General features: G+C 47.1%; 1 protein-coding gene and 1 long non-coding RNA gene across 3 annotated transcripts in view; one reads left to right on the top strand and one right to left on the bottom strand.

Moving 5' to 3' along the window:
- Positions 1 to 18147, top strand: part of COL6A2 (collagen type VI alpha 2 chain) — a 45848-nt gene extending 27701 nt beyond the window's left edge. Inside the window, exons 20-28 of one of the 2 annotated variants that reach the window (XM_006260989.4) lie at positions 512 to 547; positions 2261 to 2323; positions 2997 to 3059; positions 3326 to 3361; positions 3765 to 3810; positions 4666 to 4818; positions 5304 to 5756; positions 6320 to 6358; positions 16342 to 18147. In XM_006260989.4, the coding sequence (XP_006261051.1) occupies positions 512 to 547; positions 2261 to 2323; positions 2997 to 3059; positions 3326 to 3361; positions 3765 to 3810; positions 4666 to 4818; positions 5304 to 5756; positions 6320 to 6358; positions 16342 to 16949 (1497 nt within the window). In that variant the 3' untranslated portion in view covers positions 16950 to 18147. Of the gene's footprint in view, positions 1 to 511; positions 548 to 2260; positions 2324 to 2996; positions 3060 to 3325; positions 3362 to 3764; positions 3811 to 4665; positions 4819 to 5303; positions 5757 to 6319; positions 6359 to 10894; positions 14037 to 16341 lie in introns of those variants that run through there. The other variant, XM_019492116.2, reaches the window with a different exon arrangement.
- Positions 18148 to 19485: 1338 nt separating this feature from the next.
- On the bottom strand, positions 19486 to 22716 carry LOC106737993 (uncharacterized). The gene is made up of 4 exons (XR_002091698.2): positions 22695 to 22716; positions 22540 to 22579; positions 21462 to 21829; positions 19486 to 19862 (listed from the first exon to the last, which is right to left on the bottom strand). It is a non-coding gene; the product is annotated as an uncharacterized LOC106737993 (long non-coding RNA).
- Between the last annotated feature and the right edge of the window lie 625 nt (positions 22717 to 23341).

Below are 23341 nucleotides of genomic sequence, written 5' to 3'. Positions count from 1 at the left end.
AGCTGTGAGGGTTGAGCAAATGGGGAGATCTTCCCCTTGAGAGAGTGCACCGTTCTGGGGGAGGAGATGTGCCAGAGGGTTTCACTTTCAAGAGTAAGGATTGGTATCATTCCTGGAGTCAGTAGGGAGAGTGCTGCTGAGGCTCCTAACAGCCTTCAGAGTTAGATTTAACAAACCATTTTTGACTTGTTATGGATCTTCTTACTACTGAGGTACAAGGACAGTGTGAGAAATGCAGGTGTGTTACAGTAGCCACGTGTGCCCTTGAACATCCCCAGTGTATCCAGCTCTGTGGTCAGTAAGGGACTTGATAGTGAATAGCTAGCTGCATGATGATGGCTGCAGACAGCTGCACTTGGCCAGGAGAAGGGAAGCAGGACAGTAGTAAAGACAATCATTTCAGAGGTATATTAAGTCATTATATTGGGCCTATAACCATTGGCTCTGGGTACATGTGCAGAAAATGGTAATCTAGAACAAAACTAACTCACCCCCTCTCATCTCTTTCCAGGGTGACAAAGGCGAGAAGGGCTTACCTGGCCCAGAGGTGTGTGTGCATGACTTGTTTATTTGTTTCCTAATCTAATGCACTGAGAGGTTGGCTTCCAGCCCTGCCAGCAAGTGGCTGAGTAACCTTCTTTCCAGAGGCCAGTCCTATTGACTCACCCCACTGCTGTTCCTCATATATGCTGGCCATCATATACCTGTACAGAGCCTAGCATAGGTGGAAATGTGGGTGTAAGAGGAGGGGTTTGGGCCAACCTATCCATGGCCTTGACGTGCTGTTGCAACATAACTGTTAAATAAGAATAATAAGAATCCTGGAGTACCAGCTCATGGGGCAGGCACCATGTTTACCTCTGCGTTTGACTCAGAGGATTGCTCAAGTACATTTTAACAAGCTTCCCACAGCAGAACATTAGGCACCATGGTCCCCCTGCTTTACCAGTAGAAGTTTAAGGTGCCATGTCTTGTGGCTGTGTCAGGATTAACCATTTAGTTTTGGTAGTAGGATAGACAATGGATTTGTACAGGATCATTTGGATAGGAATGATCCTGCCTCTGGTATGGAATTGGACTAGATGGCTTCTGAAGGTCCCTTCCAGCCATGCTTTTCCATGTTTCTATGACTATATCAAACAAAATTGGATACCAGTTGGGATTGGGGCCTCTGAGTATTACTATAACATATTATAGGGCAGGCTGGCAGCCTGTAGGGCATCAAACTTTAATCAACTGGGGATCTGCTGGTTAAAACTCCAACCAAGCCAAGTGAGCAGTTTTCCAGAACTGGGATAGGAAAAGTTATAGTATTTTCCAAGTTAAAACTATTCTACAGCCATTTAAATTGAGAAGTTTAAGAAAATGTTTATTCTGGTATTTCATTGCTTTTGGGTATTTGATTTTCAGGTGTTCCATTAACATAATGGTGTTTAATTAATTCTTTTTTTTAATGTTGTGTTTTGGGTGCAATTAATTTAAATCCCTCACAATCCCATTCAAAGATAGATAGCTACACGGTAGTGACAATTGCTAAGCACTCAGGTTTATAGAAAATAAACCCTGCTGATTACCTGGTTATTTCTCCATAACACACACTATAAACTAACCAAGGCCATGTGAATAGATAGTTTGGTGTGGTGTTTCTCACTGAAACAATACATTGTGCATCTTATTTTAACTATTAATTAGTCTTACAAAAATGACCTCCTGCTCCTAGCTGTCTTGTTGACAAACCCAGTCCAAGATTCATTTCCCATGCCACAGTCTCTGCGTAGCAATCTGAAATATGCTTCAGAAAGCAACTGTATCCTTAAATGAATGCCTGTTAAAGGTAGGTCAGCGTACAGGTACTCCTCACTTAACATCGTCCTGGTTGATGTTGTTTCATTATTACGTCGCTGGTCTATTAGAGAACATACTCATTTAAAGTCGCTCAGTTTTCGGTTATAATGTTGTTTGGCCGCCTTCTGCTAGTAGGTAACTACTGTGATGTAATTGGATTCACCTAACATCTTTTCACTTAAAGTTGCATTTTTCAAGAATGTAACTATGACGTTAAACAAGGAGTAGCTGTAGACATTGCCCTCTTATCTCTGTGCCTATAAGGGCTACACAGTAAAAGACAGCCTGTGAAACGGCTGCATTTCTGGAACAGGATCATCAGCCATGCTGCTCTTTTTGACTGTGATTCACTAACGGTGACACCTTTCCCAGCACAGGAGCAGCTGCCTTGATGTTATCTCTTTTCTCTGAACAGGGTGGAAGAGGCGACTTTGGCCCAAAAGGCTCTCCAGGCACTAAAGGAGAGAAAGGGGAGATTGTAAGTACTTTGTTAATGCCACTCACAGCTTCAGGTGTGGCCAAGGTGGGGGGTCCCACCTCTATAACCCAGCTAAGCACCAGTACTGAGGAAGAGTTAGAAGGGAGAAAATACAGATAATGGCAGTCTGGAGGCCCAGCATCTGGGGCACCACAGTAGGACAGGAGAGCCAAGTTAAAGGTCACTAGAACTTCCCTCTGGCATGTCTAGTGCCTGTCTGCCTACACTGATAGTGTATCTCATGTTTCTGGAATCACAGTGTTTCTAGAATCAGTGTGGCCCCTTCCAGAGCAATGCATTGGGCCCAGAAAGCTAAACTAAGCAAGCAGCTCAGGGAAAATGACCCCCGCATCCCTAGAGCATCTCCTGCATGCAGGTCTGTCTTCAAAGTGCCAGTATATGGTCACTTGGCACTCAGATGGTGGCTGTGTCCTGAGACAAGGGACACTGCCTGCAGTGAGATCTGTCTGATTAGATGATGTTCCCTCCAGTAATCAGTCATGGGAGTTCTGCCTTGGAGAGAGCACTGCTAGCTGCTTTGCATCCCCTGTGTGCTGGGGTACAAGAGGTGCTTGAGAGCCTTCAGCAGATATAGTCCTAGTTGGGATGAAGAGGAGATGGCTCTGACCCCTACTTAAATGTGTGCTATTCTTTCCTTTTCTTTCCTTCCCAGGGTGACCCTGGCCCCAGAGGCGAGCCTGGACCCAGAGGCCTACCTGGTGAACAAGGCCCTGAGGTACTGTAGCGTGTTAGTATTTGAAAATGGTTGCTCTACTGCTCCCTGCTTCTTACATGTGGTTGTAACAGTGAAGTGAAGACAGCTGCGCCAGTGACTGCCCTCAGGCCCTGAAGGAGGCTGCGAGCCTTCAGAGATTCCTTCAGGGCATCCTGGCATCTGGCGCTGCTCCTGTTCCTGCCAGTGTCTTCATGAATCTGCCCCAGCTGGCATCTGCAGTGGGGATTCCCAGAAAGGGGAACAACACTGCTTTGTTCTTCTTACAGGGTGACCCTGGCCCAGCAGGACCTCCTGGCCTGACGGTAAGTGAGGCCAATTTCCTAATGAAGACCCTTACACCTGGGAGCTGATGCCATTCAGGGGCAGCCACTGGAGGGTACAGTTCCAAAGTGTTCTGAGTGGGAATCACACTTGGGGGCCAACCTTGCTCTTGGGTATGCCAAAGTCAGTGGTAGTTTCCCCTGTATGATGGAGCAAAGCAAAGTCCATGGCCTGCTGAGAGAAAGAGCTGAAAAAGGGAGGGCTGATGTGATCTGGCACAGACGTAGCCACCACTAAGACATTGTCCCAATCAGAGAGGCAACGCGGAACTGTTGGGTGAGAAATGAAAGCCAGGCCAAAGGGTTTGGTACAGGCTGGGCCCTGCCCGCCCTGCGAGGAGAGGCTAGCGCTCACCTGGCCCTCTGCTCTCTGTTCTGCCGGCAGGAATGTGACGTGATGACCTACGTGAGGGAAACCTGTGGCTGCTGCGGTCAGTACAGTGTCACTCTTCTTTATGGCTTTGTGTCGGTATTGAGCTGGGGGGAATAACTTGGGGGATGGGCCGGGTGCACCCCTTTGAGTGTTCTTCTCCCAGGAAATCCTTCTTGCATCTGTGGTGAGGGGGATCAGGCAGGACAAAGCAAGTCCCTGAGCCATGAGCCAGCTCCAGGGCTGTGTACTGCTTCAGTCCCATGGAAGACGTTGGCTTGGGGGTACAGTGGGACTCCTTGTTTGCTTTCAGGCCGTGTCCTCAGCAAGTGCAACTAGTGCCTGGGAGCACCCTTACTTCTGAACACTGCCTGCCATTGGCTTCTTCTGTGGTGAAAGAGTTCCCAGCAAAATGCCCTTCAGAAGTAGGGCAATAACTGCTGCTTCCTCTGCTGAGCTGCCCCTTCCATGCTGGCCTCTGCTCCATGCCCCATGTGCTTGGCTGTTCCCACTGTGATGCCACTCTCAGACAGTACCTGAAATAGAATAACTGAAGAGAGGCTGTGCAGAGGCAGCTAGGCGTGACCAGCGAGCCCTCACCCAGCCAGCCCCACCCTCCACTCCAGGGATAGGAGTTGACTAGGTGACCCTGAACCCTGACATGTCACAGTAAAACTCAGGTCATGCTAATGACAGCCCAATCACATGCTTCAGAACAAAGTCTTCCTCTCTCCTGCAGAAGTGCCTGCACATATTTTCCCCTTCCTCCCTTGCTAGAGGTGGGAAGGCAGACCAAATGGACCAATGACATGGCCTGCAAGCTACTCCCTTTCCTAACAGGTTCTCTTCCCTTTCTCCTGGAAACTGCTATCTACCTAATCTCTTTTTGATTTCCTCCCTCTCTCCTGTCCCCCAGACTGTGAGAAGCGCTGTGGTGCCCTGGACATCTTGTTCGTCATAGACAGCTCTGAGAGCATCGGCTACACCAACTTCACTCTAGAGAAGAACTTTGTCATCAACGTGGTCAGCAGGCTGGGCTCCATTGCCAAGGACCCCAAGTCCCAGACAGGTTAGGGGCTGTAGCAGAGAGGAGGAGGGGGTGACAAAGGCAGACAAGGCTTGTTAATGGATTGCCCTTGGACTGGCAGTCCATTGGCTGAGCCATCTGGATAGAGTCTACTCAGAGCATGGGAACAGGTAGTGACTGCTGTGTTTTACAGTAAGGCTCAGCCCTTCTTCTGGGGTAGCTGTCACATGTCTCTTGTTGGGATCTATCCCCTTCTTTTCAAGCTGCCTGTCAGACTTTTTACAATGTAAACACAGCTCTGGTTTCCCTTTCTTTTCACTGGTGTGGGTCATTGCTGTACTGTCATCAGTCTTGATGCTGCCTGGCCAGTGTCCTGAATGATGATTTCCCAACCAGCTGAGATGTACAGTTGGGCAAAATAGAATCCCTGAATGGGGAGCATTCCCCACCCAGGTGGCTACAGAGTGCCTGGGAGAGCACTGGCTCACACAGTGAGTGACCACTGATCTCCCTGACATTGTTGGCAGGAGCCCGTGTTGGGGTGGTACAGTACAGCCACGAGGGGACATTTGAAGCCATCCAATTTGATGATGAGCGCATAGACTCACTGTCCAGCTTCAAAGAGGCGGTGAAGCGGCTGGAGTGGATTGCTGGGGGCACATGGACACCCTCTGCCCTGCAATTTGCCTACAACAAGCTCATCAAGGAAAGCCAGCGAGAGAAAGCTCGGGTATTTGCGGTGGTGATAACTGATGGGCGGTTTGACCCACGGGATGATGACAAGAACCTGAACGCCCTCTGTCAGGACAACGTCTTTGTCAATACCATCGGCATTGGAGACATGTTCTACCAGCCAGAACAGAGTGAGACCCTGGTCTCCATTGCGTGCAACGAGCCACAGAGAGTGCAGAAAATGAGACTCTTCTCAGACCTGGTGGCTGAGGAGTTCATTGACAAAATGGAGGATGTGCTCTGCCCAGGTTGGTAGCTGCCAGTCTTATTCAGTCCCTATTGAGATGGGGGGTCATGCAGCCATTATTCTGAGATGGTCTGCTACTGACAGTTCTCTGCACAGCTGTGCAGTACCGGTGCACACCAACCCATTGGTTACTAGTGCATGCAGTTAGGTCACTACTGTCTCCTGAAAGTAGCTCAGTAGTAGGGTTGGAGAGTTGTTGCAGCTGTGATAGTCCAGGAAATATGAGAAGCAAGTGATATCTTTTATGGGACCAGCTGTATAATTGGAGGAGATATTAGACAAACTCTTGGGCCTGAAAGTGCCTGAAAGCTTGTCCAATATATTGCCCAACTATAATTTGTTCACTAGAAGAGATCACAGAAAAACCCTTGCTTCTCAAATGATGTAGCTCAGGACAGATGTCTCTTTCCCAGCTGGAGTCCCAGTCTCCTATCCCACCAGGCCCTCCACCATCATAGTTTTGCTCTACCCAATGAGAGGCTTGGGACCACTGCATAGACAGTTCCCATGGCCCTGCAGCAGGGAGAGTGCCACATCACTCAGTAGCTCTTTTTCTTATTTCAGATCCACAGATTGTCTGTCCAGACCTGCCCTGCCAAACAGGTAAGTAAATGAGCCAGCGGCTCTGCACCTTCTGCACCATACTGTAGTGCCAGGGGAACAGGCATAGGCTTGGGGGCAGAGATTGGTGAGCTGTCCTATGTGTGTACACACTAGAGGGTGGGAGGTAAGAGATGTCACTTTATGTCAAGAGACAGCCCATATACCACACCTGGCATGCCTTTTCTTGTCAGTCTGAACTCTCTCCACAGGTAGGCTTGTGTACACACAGACTCTCCTATTTCTCCTAGTCCCTATAGAAATGGATCCAAAACTAAACTCAGGATCCCACAAGCTGGTGGGACCCTCTTGAGCTTGGAATCTATATGATTTTCTCACTTGAGCCCAACCTGTGTTACAGGCCAAGCCAAAACCCCTGAACCAAACTCCCCACTGTTTGGGATCCTCAAAACTTAAAAGCCGCAGATCCTCATACTTGGCAGAGCATTCCTTTGACCAGAGCAGGGCAGAGCCTGAGAAAGGGGGCAGAACTACAGTGAACCTCCAAGGGTCTCCAGTGGATACTTCAGTTTATCTAACCCTGGCTGATTTAAATTAACATGTAATCCCAAGTGTGAGATCAGAGTGGAGAGGGCTGTGTCATGGGCTGTGGTAATTATGCTGTGTGGGTGAAGCAGTGGGTGCAGGTATCCTTATGTTCAGCATATTCTGCTTGTTATATGATGAGCTTCTAGCCTGCACTACTCTTGCTAAAAAGTCTGTCTGTCCAAGTCTGTCTGTCTGTCTACACTGAGTGAGTGTTTGACACGCTGTTCATGTAGGTTACAGGGGATGCAGCCTTGTGAACTCTTGTGATTTTGTTCCCAAGTCTTGTGATGTTCCATGCTTTCCTGAAAGCTCCAGTTTCAGGAGTCAAGTGACTTATATGAGAATCTCATCTTCAGAAATAAAAAGGGTCCCCTCTTTAGCACATGCTGTTATGGAGAACAGCTGGAAAACAAGGTCCCTGGAGGCCCAGAAAGCAGAAGGCAGAGTAAAAAATGTATTGTTTTTTTAAAATGATGTGATTTTTTTTAAGCCAGGTCCTTGGCTTGGGGGGCCTGGACTTATCATTTGGGAGCATTTATGATTTGGGCTGGGGAGTGCTGAGGCTGGAATGTCAAGGTGTGATGCTAACCTGTTCCCATGTGCTGTGCTCTTGGGCAAGTGTCTTTCTGCAAAACTTTATATGGGGAACATGCCTTCCCTGCAGCACTAGGGAGCATATAGTCCAAACTTCTTCAAAGGGAAGTGTCTTCCTGGCTGTGCAGCCATTGTCTCTGGAGAATACTTATCAAGAGCTTCCTTAGGGGATAAAGACAACAGGTAGTAAAAACTTCTGGCAGGGCAAACAGTTTTCCATTAGACATAGTGCCAGACTGTTTGCCACACCCAGACAACAGGCTAGCAGGGAGCTATGCACACTCTTCTCCTGATGATTTACTAATGTGCAAACAAATATCAATTGGGGACAGCACAAAGCCCACCCAACTCTTCCTGGTGCCTAAGGCTAAAGTGATAAGTTATTCACAAATGGGGCACCTTCCCACTGCCTGAAAGTGTTCTGGATGATGCCATCAAGCCTGCAGTCTGAAAGTGTGTAGAATCATATCCTGCTAGGCTGCATGTGGGGGCTGGTTCCTATCAAAGGATGGAGCAGCTCACACTTCCAACCTCTGCCTTGTCTCAGTCAACATCAAGTGTCTATTCTTCCAAAGCATTTGGGATGACGGGAACTAATGTTCAGACCATGTAGGACTGCTGGGCAGGATTGATTTGTAGAGGTGATAAATATGCCAGGACATTTTCTCTGGCATGCTAAACAGCAGGACTGTCTATCAGCTCAAACAGCAGCAATGTCTGGGTTCTGCTAGGTGTGAAACCCCAGGCTCCATCATGAGTCTCCACACCAAGGTGAATGGATTCTCATCTCACAGCAACATGCTCAGCTATTTTCATTATTAATGAGAGGTACAGCAGTAGAGCACTACTCTGAACCACTTCATTTCAGAGGACTCTGAAAAGATCTCTGCGTGGAATATTTCAGTAGACCATGCCATAGGCCAAGCAGGGTGTCGGGATCCACTCCATAGAATAGAGTGACATTATAATGACTATCTTCAGTTGAGTGGATTTGGCCTAGAATAGGTACATGGGTGTAAAAATGGGTGCTCTTTGTAGGTTAGTGACACAGCTGTACACAAGCCCAGATGTAGGCCTGGAAGGCTGAATGGAATTGAAGTGGTGCCCAAGACGATGATGATCTTTAGCCAGGTGCCTTCCACCCCTAGTGCTAGCCTAATGAGGACATGCAACCAGACTGTGTTGTAGTCAGCATCGTCTCAGAGGGCTTGGTGCAGTTTGGTCATGGCTGTGAGGAAACGGACTCTTGGAGGACCTCAGCTAGGAACAGCCTAGGTGAGCTGAGAGATTTCCTGCTTACGGGAAGTGCATGACTAACAGCTGTCTCTGCACTGGTGCTGCATTCTCCTCTGCTGTCCCCATGTTCTGTGGGGTTGTTTTGAAAAGTAGGGCTTAATTCACATCCAGTCTACCCGTCATGGACAGGGCTTTGCCAGGGAAGTGAGGGAGCTCAGAATCCTACAGGCTCACCCATACCCATTGGATAGGCCAGACCTCAGCAGGCCTGACAGAGTACAGCAGAAAGGGATTTGCAAGACTTCACGTGCCACTGACCTGTCAGAATTGCACCACTGGCTCTGAAGAAAGCAAAGGGCATTCCTTCCATGCACCCCTACTCCAGGGCACATGGTACCCCAAAGACCTGGAAGAAGGAAATATTATACCTCACCCCTTTGGCACTGCATTGCACATGCTCCTCTGTGGACATTGGGAGACTCAGTAGGCCTTCAGCCTACTAGCAACCCTTATAAGGCATTGCTACAACACCTGCCTTCAGGATGGGCTTGTGCCTAACAAGCATGCCATGATCGCAGGACTTTGTGAATCACTTAGCGCCATATACTTACTGGGCAGTGGATCATTGAGCTGAGATTCAGGCTGGGCAGCATGCAGAGTGAATCTGAGCTAACTCCTGGCTTTGGTACAGACTGCATGAACATCTATGGGGCTTCTTCTAATCCAGGCAAACAGCTCTTTCAGAGGAACTTTGCTTTGCGCTTTAGTGTTTGTTCACAGGTGAACCTTAACACAGAATTCAATCAATCAGGAAGACCTGTGGGCAGCAAACTGGGAATAGTGGCCCATATGGGCCATGGCAGAGCCAAGCCCCTGTGTTCTACCAGGAGACCATCTGCTGCACAGAATACTAACTCTGAGGAAACAAGAGCAGGGTTTGTGTTCAAAGGGAGATTTCTCATAGAAGCTGCTTTAACTCCCACTTATTTATTCCCTGAGGCAGGCTGTTTATTTGCACATGGTTGCCCCAGGAAATCACAAAGCTTGTTGCTATCTGACCCAGCATCCAAAGGAAAACTAGATCTCTTTGCCTTCCCCCAAACAGACCTCCCATCCCCTGAATCCTCCTGGCTGAGGTCCAGTAAGATAAAATAGGTCAGCTCATGTCCTTGAAGACATTCCCAACCCTATTGTTAACCAAACTTGAGCAAGAGGCAGAAAATAGAAGTGGTAACAGCAAAGAATCTATCCATTCAACAGAGACATATGTGGCAGAGCTGGCTGAATGCCATTGGGCAAGTTTGCTAAGCGTTGCTTGTGCTTATCAACTATTGTATGACAGTATTCACCTTGTTCAAAAGCTGCTTAAATACTATTTGTCAAATAATTTCACAAAACAATTATCTAGCAAACAGTAACAAATTGTCTGATGTCTTCAATTACTGTTTTTTAAACATTTACGCATCTCCACTAGATAAAGAATTCCACTACTGAGGCTTTACACTTTAAAAACTTAATAATGATTTTGCCCATGTAAGTGTCATGACATGGAGAAATGATCAATATGCTGGTTAAAGGCAAGCGATATTTACCACTCATGAGCTTGTCAGGCAATAGAGTGTACTGCTTATCTGTCTGCTTCTCTTCTATAGGAAGTGAAGCGAAACATTAGGTAACACAACCTTGTTCTAGTCACAGGTAACTTCCGTTTACTTTGAGATAGGAACAGACAGACAAAGCAATTATAATGGGTTCAGCCCACTGCCCTTACAACAATATACTTGTTCATCTGCTTGTGCCTTCACATGCTTTGGGATCTGATTTCACAGTAGCTGAGACCATTCACAGGAAACATTGCATAGACACTTTTCTACCTATAGGGAATCATTTCCAAATACTCGTTCATGGTCTTACGAGGGGACTCTTTTCATTCCCTTTAACAACATTTGGGCCAGGGCTTCAGTGAGACAGCCATGCATCTTTGTATCCCACATTCTGAGCAGATCACAGGATTAAAAACATGACTTTGTTCTTTGCTTCTCTATTCCTCGTTAGCTCACTCTTTCTTTAGCACAATGTACATAAGAGAACCCAATAGCAGTTAGAGACACAGCCAATACTAGAAAGCCCTGAAAATATTCTTTTGACGCTCACTTGCAGATGGCAGGAACCCTGGGAACGAACCCCCAGTAATTTTCCGCCCCATGGAAGAGGGGGTCAAGATAAATTTCCCCAGCACCATACAAACGATCGCCCAGTTCCTAAACTCCACGCGGGAAATCCAGGACCCCAACATGTACACCCAGCTGGTGGCCACTTTGGCCTATACCGCCGAAAAAGCCAAGTTTGCCACTGGACATGATCGGCAGGAGTGGATGGACCTATTCATTGACACTTTTAAAATGGTGCACAGCGAGATTGTGGGAGATCCAGAAACGGTGCTAGGGCTTTGCTGAGATGTCTGCTATAGAGGATCTCACCTGGATGAAAATTGTGGCCGAGTCGGGGTGGAGGGGGGAGAGCTGGTAGCTGTTGGGAAAACATTTTTACCTGTAAACCACTTTCCCCGAGTCCCTGTTTGTGCAGACAGATACGCAGGCAGGCGCTTTTAGTTTGGAAAAGCCCAGAAAAATCTCAGTTGCTCTCAGCTACTGACTTGAGATAAAGGGTGTCTTCAGCTTAGCTGGCAGCCCAGCATGGCAGCACTTTCCATAGAATAGGAGATAAGCTTGCTTTTTCTGCTATGGTTTTTGTAAAAAAAAAAAAAAAAAAAAAAAAGATCTGCTGACTGCTAACAGAAGAGCTGATCTGTCCTGTCCCCAGGCAATGGATGCAGACAGATTCTGGCCTTCTGAATATTCCCACACTAGCAAGAGTGATTAGAGCTCCAACCAGATCCCATAATGGACCGTGCTCAGCCCTCAGTCATACCTGGCCAGCATGGCTGAGCTAGTAGGCTTATCAGCATAGGTATAACTGAGGGCAGGCGTGAATCTTTTCCTTGAAATGTGCACAATGTGTGTTTTAAGTGTTTTTCTATTTAGCTTTCATTCTGATGTCTTCTGTGTTCTCTTTTCCTGTTCAACAACAAGGGCTTTCCTAGGATTGCACAAAGTCTTAGCAAGGCCAAGATGACAAAACAAGCAACCCCTCCTGTTATCATTACAATGTTTGAACAACAGCCTAATCACAGTGCAGCCTGTGGTATTAAGAATAGTATGTTGGTGTGAGCCATTAGGGATGGCCATCATCATCTTTCTCCAGGTGTGCTGATTAAGGATTGCCCTTGTTAGAACATGCATAGTATGTTCTGTGTCTGATTGTACGCTAATGTGTGTACGTGTATTACAGTTCTCTTGTTTTTCCTCACTGTCCTGCATAGTAACATATGTATAGACATATCCAGGGAAAAATGCAATATATAGGACCTGGAAGCAAAAGCTAGAATGCACTAACTGCACAGTTAAATATGTATGGTATGTTATTATAATGCTTACAGCTACATGTTTAAACTCAGTGTAGGTTTGTGCATGGAAAGTTCAAAACCGACGCTATGCTGGATTCAGAGAGATAATAGCCATTGTTGCTATAATATACAGTTTAAAACACAGAGGATGATTTTCAAAGGCATATGTCCTATTCACTTTCTCCAAGAGAGAGGTACCTAGCTAATGGCTATTGTGCCTTTAAAATTCATCCCCTCACCCTCACCTGCAGAAGAGGAGGGCATAATTTACTTTGTGCCAGTAAGTGAGCTCTGTGAGACCTCTAACTTTGATGTAGTTTTATTATAATTACTTCAACTTTCCCAGGCATATTTATTTAACTAATGTGCAAAATGGCAAAGCCAGGTGCTTGACTTAGTCCTTTAATTATATGTTAGTGTTTGAGCTAAAATGATATCTGTTTTAAAGCAGTTAAAGATAGTATAGTTACCTGGTCATAGCCAGGAGTGAGAAACAGTAAACTGGAATTAGGAACTGGAAAACCTGAAAAACTTGGCTTGACCGCATCTAGGATCTACAGAACTAGACTGGAAAGTGCCTCTCAAGAGGCCTTCTCAGGAGGTGACTAGGCCTTTCTTTGGCTTTTGGTCAGGTCAGAAAAACTGCACCAAAATAGACTTTCTTCCAGCAGTTCAACACTTTTTGCTCCCAACCTGTCCCCTGCAGGGCAGTTCAGAGACTCTTGCCACTGCAACATAATGAGAAAAGCGGTTAACAGCATTTCTTCAAGCTTCATAATTGTTGCATTTAACTTTCAGGCAAAGGTTTAGAATGAGGCTCTGCCTGTTTTTGACCCCAGCTGCCTAGTTCTACCTCTTATCTATGTAAGCGGGATCATCTGCAGTCAAACCCAACTCTCACCCCCAACACCTTTTTGGCATGTGACTTTAGCCTGATAAATTCTGAACAGCTAAGTTGCTTTGACCCTGATCCAACAAAGCAGCACTTGAGCATTTGACTGACTTAAAGCATGCAATTTATTCTGTTGGTTTCAGTGGGACTCCTCAAGGGTCCAAGATGCTTTGTTGAACCAGGTCCTAGGTCAGTAGAATTTGATTTGTTTTTTGGAAAGGCAAGTATATTTGTCTTCTCAGCTATAGACATTTATTTCATAGTCACCAAGAAACCAAGCACAAAGACTTGAAACAAATGAGCATAAATCTGAAAGAATAATCCAACATGTATCAGCAGCATAACCCAGAGAAAATGTCCCCTTGCCCTGAGCTGCAGCCCAGCTTAGTGCTCTTGTTCTTTTTCTTTTAAGTAAGAACATAAAAGTAATAATACGATCCTGGTATGTCCCTAACAGCCAGAAGCCAGAGTCCAATATATTCACTGAGAGGGAGGATTTGGGGTTTTGTGAAGGTAGGCAATTGCTGGGCTCACCCCACCTCACCCCCCCCCCCCCAGGAAATGTAAAAGGGACACACGTAACCTTAGTGGCTAGAGCTTTTCATGTAAGGCGACAGAGCCAAAAGAACTGAAAAGACTTACAACCCCCCCCCCCCCCAAAAAAAAACAACAAAAAACAAAACACCCCAAAAATCAAAAGAACAAAGGTTGGTTCCAGCACATAGAATGATCCCCCCTGTCTGAAGGAGCAGGGTTATTAGAGGCAAGATACTGATGGTGCTTCCGCTGTTCATCTCTTTATACATGCTCTCCCTCAGCCCTGCATCAGATGCTGCCCAGTACCTAGAATGTGGTGCGGTGTACTGCAGACACGCACGCCTCCCTCTATAAGCTGTATGACAAGGACCCATACTCCCATTAAAGCATGATGTGAAGTGACTGGCTTGCTGGCTTTGTGGTGATGTTTTTCAGTCCTCCCCTGCCCTTGATGAAATCTCATGCCCTCCCTGCCCCTGCCCCTCTGTCCTATTCCCTCTCTTGACATCAAGTACAGCTTAGCCATGATCCTGGGGGTACATATCTACATGAGTACTCATGCATAAGTCCCGTTGGGTTACAGGGCAGATACATCCCTGACCCCAGGCAGCAACTGGCCTAGGAAGGGAGCTGTGTGCAGGGGGCACATTGTGTGGTACACCACATTGAAATGAAACCTGAGACTGTGTCCTCCAAATGAAAGATGGGCCAAATTTCAGTCTCTCCTTCAGGGCCTTCTTTCTAACATTGCACTTAGCTCCCTCCGGGGATGGAAGTTTTCATTGCCATGCTCAGCTAGCCAGCTGAGAAGACAGGGGACCTTTTTCCAGCCCCATGAAAGAAGACATGTTTAGAGGACAGAGTGTGAAGGGGCTAAACTGACCTTTTGTTGCATGACTTCCATGCCTGGCTGCTGAGCTCAGCCACTCCCTGTTCTATGGAGGCAAAGTTCCTTCTTCAGAATAGATTTGACTGGAGCTGGTTTCAGTGAGAAGTTTAAAACTGACCCACCCTGGCTGTCCCCAAGGGGGATGAGGTGCCCTTGCCGTACTCCATAGCTGTCATAGCCAGAAAATAACTTCTGTGCTGAGTTAGCATCCTGTCAAATCCACGAGGATGTAGGGATGCTGCCCCTTTGCACGGCTGGCCACGTCAAGGGAAGCACTGATCAGCTCCCTCTTTAATTCTTCTCTGAATAAATGACACCACCCATCATACGGTGCTGCAGAAGGAAAAGGAGAAAGCTTGCTGGTGTACTCTGTATCTGTGGGGCCTATTCTCATCCCATGTTGCCTCCTGTCTCCAGGCAGAGCTCCCCTGAGCAGCATCCACCAGCTCCTTGGCCTTCTTTGAGAAGCAGCAAGTGTTGCCCAGTGTTCTCTGCTCAGCGTCTGCCCCTGAACCCCTTGCTGTGACAGCCAATGACTTCACTCCTATCTGCATGAAAACCATGGCTCAGTCTTAGTTCTGTAGTCCTGTCCTCCTTGCTGTGAATGCCATTGCCCCAGCCCTTGCTCAGCTGCACAATGCCACTGGCTCAGACTGTGACTCCAGCCTCTGGGGGACAGCACGGACTGCACACTCCATCTTCCCCTCCTCAAGCAAATGTTGTGGAGGGAACAAGCAATGTGAGGGTCCCGAGCTTGGCATACCTGCTCCACCAGCAGATCTAGCCAAGTGCAGAGGGGGAATGAGCTGCTCCCTGAGAATAGCTGCTGCAATCTCCCCTCTCCATCCCCAGAAAAGAGGAGCTGCAGTGATTGTGACTGCCTTCCCATGGTGCAGCTGCATTTTCTTTCCTGCAGGGCAAGCCGAGGCATTAGCATTACAGCCTCAGCCAGTGGCAGTAGGTATGTGCTCACCACACTGAGTGAGTAAAGGTGAAACTCCTAGAAGTATTTTCCCCCCACCAGTGTCAAGCACAGATAGGCAGAAGTGGTATTAGTACTCATTTCCAACACTAGTGTTGCTGATGGCTATAGCATGGCTGGACAGGGATATTCAACAATGAAATGGTGTAATGGCCCACTAGCTGCACCACTGTATGGGATTGGGGCACAATTCAGAAGCAGCGCTGTGAACACATGTAATATTTGGCTGTACCATCATTTGAAAATAGTTGCCTTCCCAACTAGAGGGTCCAGGGAACAAGCCAAGACCCTGGGACTTGTCAGTGTGCATTGCCTATGAACAGACTGCAATTCATGCAAGCTTGCTTGTTCTTTGCAGTCAGTCAGACACTATCTTTACTGAACAAACAGCATTGTCTGGGTGGTTTGAGAGCCACTCCCTGCTGTTTTTCTTTCAAGTTCTGAATATTTACCTGTATGAATGGTGTGATCGGCCAGCTAAGTCACATGGTGTGGTTCTGGTTTTCTAGCTAAATGATCTGTCTATTAGAAGCTCTTCCATCTTTGCTGAGGCAAATTATTGATTTGCAATTGAACAAATCCTGGCCGAGGGGCTGAAACTTCTCTTTCTGGAAACAATCAAGTCGGCAACTCTTTGCTCTCACAGTTGCTATTACATGTCACGTAAGTGCTATCACCTTGCTAGCTAGCTTCCAAGGTACGCTGCAGGAGTCATTCTTACTTAGGCTTAGTCCTTCAGGGAGACTTCTGTCCAATGCAGGATAAAGAAAGCCTACCAAGCCCTCCTCTGCCTTCCTTTCCCTCAGGCTTGATTGTTGTTTTTTTTTCCTTTTCCCTGCAGAGCTCGCTGTGGCACAGTGCACACAACGCCCTGTTGACATTGTTTTCCTGCTGGACGGCTCTGAAAGAGTTGGAGGAGCAAACTTCCAGAAGTCCCACATCTTTGTGGAGGATGTGGCCCGGCGCCTCACACTGGCCAGGAGTGACAATGACAACCTGAATGCGCGGCTCGCCCTCCAGCAGTATGGCAGTGAGACCCAACAGCAAGTGATCTTCCCTTTGACATACAACCTGACTGACATCTCAGATGCTCTGGCTGGCATCAGGTACATGGATTCCTCTTCCAACATTGGGTCTGCCATCATCCATGCCATCAACAACATTGTCAACAACCCAGTGGACAGGCAGAGGGTCGCCCGGCGCAATGCTGAGCTCTCCTTCATCTTCATTACCGACGGCATCACAGGAACCAAGAACCTCGAGGAGGCCATCGACTCCATGAAGAAGCATAATGTTATGCCCACAGTGGTGGCCATTGGCAGTGATGTGGACATGGATGTCCTGCTCAAGATTGGCCTTGGGGATCGGGCAGCCATATTCCGGGAGAAGGACTATGCCAGCCTCTCCCAGCCCGGCTTCTTTGACAGGTTCATTAGGTGGATATGTTAGTTAAGGGGAAAACATATGTTCTCCTCTCATCAATACACACCCCAAGATATTACTTGTTTTGTTTTGTTTCCTTACCTTTGTATGTCTGTTAGCAAAACTCCACGCAGGCCTAAAGCAGTTCATACAAAACTGCCCTCTGGATTCCAGTGTTTTTTTAACTGCAAGTTGAAGCTGATGTTAATTTTCACGAAGAACAATGATCTATCTCACATTTATGGTGCTAATTAAAACCGAGCTCAAAGGATACGGAGCCATACAATATAATTTGTAATGCCTTAAGCAAACTAAATAATGCCTTTGTGTATGTACTGTAATCCCCTGGGTGCTAAACAGAGGAACAGCAAAGCTCTCAAATTCAGCCGGATGAGTGATAATTTCTAATGTCCAGGAATTTATCCAACCTTCCCCACCTTGCCAAACATTTATTGGTGGAGCTTCATGCCTCCACTTCCACATCAAGGTCATTGCATCTGAGCTCTTGCTGCATCTGAGCTCTTGGTGCAGATGACTCGTAACTCCAGAAACCTAGCCCAACGGCCTCTAAGCTGGTCTGTGCACTGAGCTTGGACCTCAGGTTTATTGACTGTTAAAGGCAGCAAGAAAAAAATAATTCCCAAGGCTTTGTCAAGTTCTGTTGGGGAGCGCCCTCCCTTCTTTCTTCTCATCTCCATACTCCTGCCGTCCATAGAGGGATATCAGGGGTAGATTGTCTCTGACACACCATGCTGCATCCTGATGTGGCCCACAAAGTACACTTCCATTTGCCTTGTCCTTGGCCTGCCTGTTTTTTTCCCCAGTAGTGATGAGCTGGGCTAACCTAGCTTGGGGTTTTAACCATGTCTCATGCAGATGTTGCCAGATGCCCATTTGAAGGCTGTATCTACTTTTAATTTCACTGGCCTCCTTATGTATCCTTATGTTTCTATGGACTATCCTTTCCTTGCTTCCTTCTGCTTCCATCACCCAGCCTCATAAGAACCTGTGTATTTAATCCTTGCTGTGAGGTCCAGCCTACATCCCAGCTTGAGGTATCAAGCCAGGTGACTCGATGCTGTCTGCACCAGATCACACTTGCAAGAGAAACAAGGAAATTGCACCTGAGTGCATTCTTGAAATTGGCATCTCCTGAACAGCATCCTAATAAGAACCTCAGTCGTGTTCTTTAAGAAATAAATAAATAAACTCTTCTTTCTTCCTACCCTATAACCATATTGTCCATTATTTAAGGGGAAGGGGGACAGTGAATAGTGTGTTTTAAAATGAAGGCCAGATATCCCCAGGTAGTGTCAATAAGTGCATCTCCATGGTACTCAGTGGGCCACACTCCAGTTGGTATTAACTAGACATCTCCACTGAAGAAAATAAACTGAAGCCCTCAGTTGGTGTGAGTGGGCAGATGCACCACCACAAAAGCCAGTGGGCCACACCCACCAGAAATGCAAGTCATCTGTAGCTCCCCTGATGTCCTAGGCTCCTTTAACATCTGACTCTGGCTCTGAGTGACCCAATGGCAATGGGAGCCTGAGGCTATTTTGAAGCCTCAGTTCCATAGGAAAATCACTAGTGGGAATGAAAAGTTTTTTTCCTGATATTTCCTGCCAACTGCAGAACATTATTTTTGATTGGACACAAAGAAGGGAGGCAAAGGCTGCATCTCAACACTGTGCTAAGCTACCTACAGGACACTATAGATATAAGTAAGGGGAGAGAACCAGAAAGACCAGCTGGGCCATTCCAGAGCATGCCCTGTACCCCCCACCCCCACCCAACATACAAAACCCCATAATTTCCAGAGAACTCACAGTTACCCATTGGAGTTCACTAACCACGTGCTCTGCTCTATCGCTGCAACACTCTCGCAGGTTGCCACCTTTACAGAATCACAGCGAGAGAACAGAAGGGTCTTGTTCTCTTGCAAGCCAGTAGCTGAGACTATGTTTACAGATTTATCAGGAACCCCTGGCAAGAGAGCAAAGAGCTCTTGCCAGCAAAGTGGCCTGACCTGAAATTTTAGGCAGGCAAGGGGATTGCTCCAGTGACTAAGACTCAAGTTTTCCAGGACTGGCTCGTAGGTACATTTGGAGATTCCTACAAACAGAACAGGGTGCCAGTATTTGTTACTGCTAGATACAGTACTGTGTTGTACATGCTAATATAGGGCTGAGCCGAATGGGCAAGGAGGACCTCGTGAGAGGCTGAGGAAAGATCCCACACTTCTAATATTGTAACCATGATGGTAAAGTCTACAGCTGTCTTAGAAGGATAAAAATTAGGCCTTTCACCCCTAATAATTACATACCATGGTGTCATACACCATGGGAGGACATATGATAGAGAAATGACTCCATTCTGTTCCAAACAGCCAACGTCCTGTACTGGAGCTGAAGAATCACACTGTACGCAGCCTGCCAGCAGGGTCAGTAATTCTCATCAGCCATGAACACAGGAGTTCATGTTTCCATGTAAGCTACCCAGTCACACAGTTCAGCAGAGGGCATTGTTGTACAAGGTTCACACACAAGACAGTCAATGGCCATCCATTCACAACCAGAACTTTTAATCATTACATTGTTATCTGTGGTCCCTCTGAATCTCAGCAGGGATTAGAGAATGAAACCCTCTAAGACTGAGAATTTTCTTTAAAGACACGGTTGAAAACTTCAGTTCAGGATCCTAAAATGTGTCTAGCCGGAAATGTCAGAGGCCAGAAACAGGAAATCGCTACACACCAGGTTACACAAAATTCATTCTGAAGGGGGTGGAAAGGGGAATAGAAGAATGGATTGGTAGAATAACAGAGATTCTTAAATTAGATTCTTCTTTTGTTGCATCACCCATCTCAATCCAGGCTGGGAGGAGAGGTCTTCTTTAATCAGAATCAGAACTGCTGCTGCTGCTTGATCCACTGCTTTTCTGTAGGAAACATGGATTGAAGCCTATTAGGATATCATCAAAACACCCCTATCCCACGTATACAGGGATGTTGGTTGTAGCCGTATTGGTCTAAAGACATAGATCAACAAGGTTCTTTGACCAACTTTAAATTTAGTTGGTCTAATAAGAGATATCACATTTACTCGAAGAACCTTGTCTGCCTTTCTCACACATATTCATTCATTCATAGGCATAAATGATCTCACAGCTCACTGCAGAAGGAGATGGGGATTAGCTCTGTAGGCTTGGTTAATTATATCTAGCTATAGAAAGCTCCTTTTCTAGGGTTCATCATGCAGGCCATCCTACACTGCCTGTCCTAAGCTGCAGAACTGTGTTATGATTCCCAAGAGGGACACCTAGGTCAAAGTGTGATAACTGCAACTTGCAGTCCCCTTAGAACAGGGTGTGAACTCGTGCCTTTGAAGCTACAGCAAGACACCTTCATTGCTCTGCTACAACTCTCCTAGATACAAAGTAGCATGTCTGGCTGTACTCTAACATGGCTCTAATTCACTTGTGTATAACCGCTTCAAAAGATGGACTGTAAAGCCACATCTACACAGCATCGACTAGTTCTGGGGAGCACTGGCATGGAGACCTGTCCCACCTAGTCGCTCGCACTCTGTGAATGCCCCATTCCAAAACCACGTCACAGTCTGAGTTTTCCTGAGATAGAGAAACTGAGAGGTGCTGCTGGGCACATGCCAGAAAGTAGCTACATGACATTTTTCTGGCATGTAGCCAGCACGGAGCAGGAGTCAGCAGGAGGCTGGGTTTGATAAAAGTGCTCCAGAACACTGTCTGGTTAAGGTGTAGACAAGACCTAAGGTCCCAGCCTGGCAAAAATGTGCAAGCCTGTTTAAAAATAGGCATATAATTAGCAACAGTGATTGCTACTGGATTGCTTCTCTGCTTAAGACTAAGCATGTTCTGTGCAGAATCAAGGCCTAAAGCAGAGAAATAATCTGATTATTGTTCTGTAAGAAAGGAAACGATAATATTGGTGTAAAAGGACTAATAGAACTAAAAGAATTTATTTATATAATGCTAGGTTGACCCATTACAAACATGCCTGCCTAGACTGAATTTTTTTAGATCATTGACATGATAATTGGGAAAATGAATAAGCATATTTTAGTTGCTTGGTTTATTAAGATGTTTGAGCTAACTAAAGACAGTGAGGGAAGTTTCTGCTACAATATATATTTGGGAATATGTGATAGGGGCTGTTAATTGCCTGTTGCAAATGTATAACAAATTAGATTGCAAAGTGAGAACCCATTCGGTGAACAGTCAGCCAACCAACTAGGGTGCCTCCTCAAAGAATGAGACACCGGGTACAAGATACTGGTTGGGTTTGGAAGTGTTCTTTATCTTGAAAAAATGTTTGTGTTTGTATTTGTGTTTTGCAAGTCCTGAAGGTATGAGTTAGAAATGGAACATTTCCTAGCCAAAAGGCTTTGGCATCTGTGGGCTTGTGGGTCTTGCACTGCCTTCCAACTCAGAGTTCAGGCCCTTAAGCACATCCCTGTCTGCAGCCTCCCTCCCCAGGCCCCAGGATCACTGGCTCCTTACCTTGCCTCCATGTCCATGGGAATGCTTCTTTTGCTTTTTCTTATGCTTTTTATGATGCCCATGATGACCACCCGAGGGACAATAACCAGGAGGAACGGGCTGACTTCCTGGTCCCCCAGGCATCATGCCTTGGGGTCCATGAGGGTGGTGTCCATGTGGGTGGTGTCCATGAGGATGGGGGTGGGGGTGGGGTCCACTGGGCCCAAGATGCATGCCTGGGGGTCCACAAGGTGGAGGAGGGTAGCCAGAACCAGGATAGCCTGGGACTGGGCATGCTGGCATGCCAGGCCCTGGATAAGGGCCAGGGTATGATCCAGGAGGAGGGGGGTAAGGCTGCATGTTGGGTGGTGGCATCCCACCAGGGGTTCCTGCCAGAAAAATGGGGAAAAAAATGAAGAACATGAGAGAGCCAGACACCTTCACCCCTTTCCTCTGGCAGCATCTCCGCAATGCAATGAGAACTCCATGCAGCATTTCCCTAGCGCTGGACAGCAGGGTCCTCTAGCACAAGCAAGCTCTTCCCAGTGCACAGTAACCCTTAGAAACAACCTAAGGGGAGCTGGTTCCTCCTGTGCTCCCCTGAGCCCATACAGAAGTCTCTGCCTTGTTGGGAATAAAAGCACTGTGTGATTCTCAGAGACAGCAGGGAACTGTGACCCTGAGCTTTCTAATGAACCTGCCTAATGAACAGCAAGGAACAATAATGCAGTTAATGCTGCAATCACTTAGGGCCAAACTGGCCCACACCACCACGTGTTAATTGGTGCACTGTTCCCAGTCTCAGTAGGCCTGCCTGCTCCTTACAGATTGAGCCCAGAAGCAGATTGGAGAACCTCATCCTTGACTATTAAGGCTTGAAGGTTAAAAACACTTTCACTTAATCATGAAATAGCCTGATGCTGCAGTCCTTACCCAGGCATGTCTCCCTGTGATAGCCATGATTTCTGGCCCAGAGGTCAACGTTTATTTTGCCCCCCACCACCACCACCACTTTAAACCAAACCCAGAGCTAGGGAGAACTTGGCCTGTGGTGCAGACCTTCCCAGGTACCGTGTCCCCAGCTCAGACAGGGCCTCACCTGCATTAGGATTCCACATTCCAGATGTGTCCAGCACCACCTGTGAAGCAATGATACACAGGGTTAGAAGTTTTCTCTTCTCAGCTCTCTGCAGGTCCCCATTTATCCACCTCAAGCACTTGGAGAAGGTCTCTGCCCCAGCAAAGCAAACTCACTGGAGATCTCTGTCATCCAGGAGGCAGACACAGCATTGCCCATCATGCAGCCTGCTTCTCAATGGACTAAGACAGTGCATCGCTTTCAGGATGTTTTTGTAGTTTCATTCACACATGGGAAGGCATTAGTGTGACCAACCACCATCACCTGCCACTCACACGACAGCCCCTGTGGCCCATGCTGCTCCTATCACAAACTGTTCTCCCCTTTGTACCCCACAATGGGACCTCCCTATAGAACTGGGAAGAGCAGCCATGGAGGCTTCTCCCGTGCTCCCCCCCTCCCTGGCCCCAGCCTATCCCCCGGTTTCCTCCTCCTCTTGGACATCTCAGGCAGACGAGAGCTCTCCCTTGGAACCAGCTCCAGCACATCCTCCAGGCAGGCAGCAGATGGCAGCTCACACCAGCTTCTCCCAGGTGCACAAAGAGGAGGGGTGCTGCTTCTGTGGCTTTGCATGCATATACATAAATGCACACACACACACAGGCCCTTCTCATCCCCTTCCCCCTCCTAGATTTGAGTCCCTACTCTGCCAGGGGCCAGCTGTGTGCCCCAAAGCACTTCTCTGACACATTGTTTCTAATATTACCATTATCATTACTGGAGGGACCTGATTGCAGTTGGCATCTCTAGGCAGTGGAATAAC

This window comes from Alligator mississippiensis, chromosome 4 (assembly GCF_030867095.1).
Source record: "Alligator mississippiensis isolate rAllMis1 chromosome 4, rAllMis1, whole genome shotgun sequence".
Lineage (NCBI taxonomy): Eukaryota > Metazoa > Chordata > Crocodylia > Alligatoridae > Alligator > Alligator mississippiensis.
This window is presented reverse-complemented; position numbering and strand designations above follow the sequence as displayed.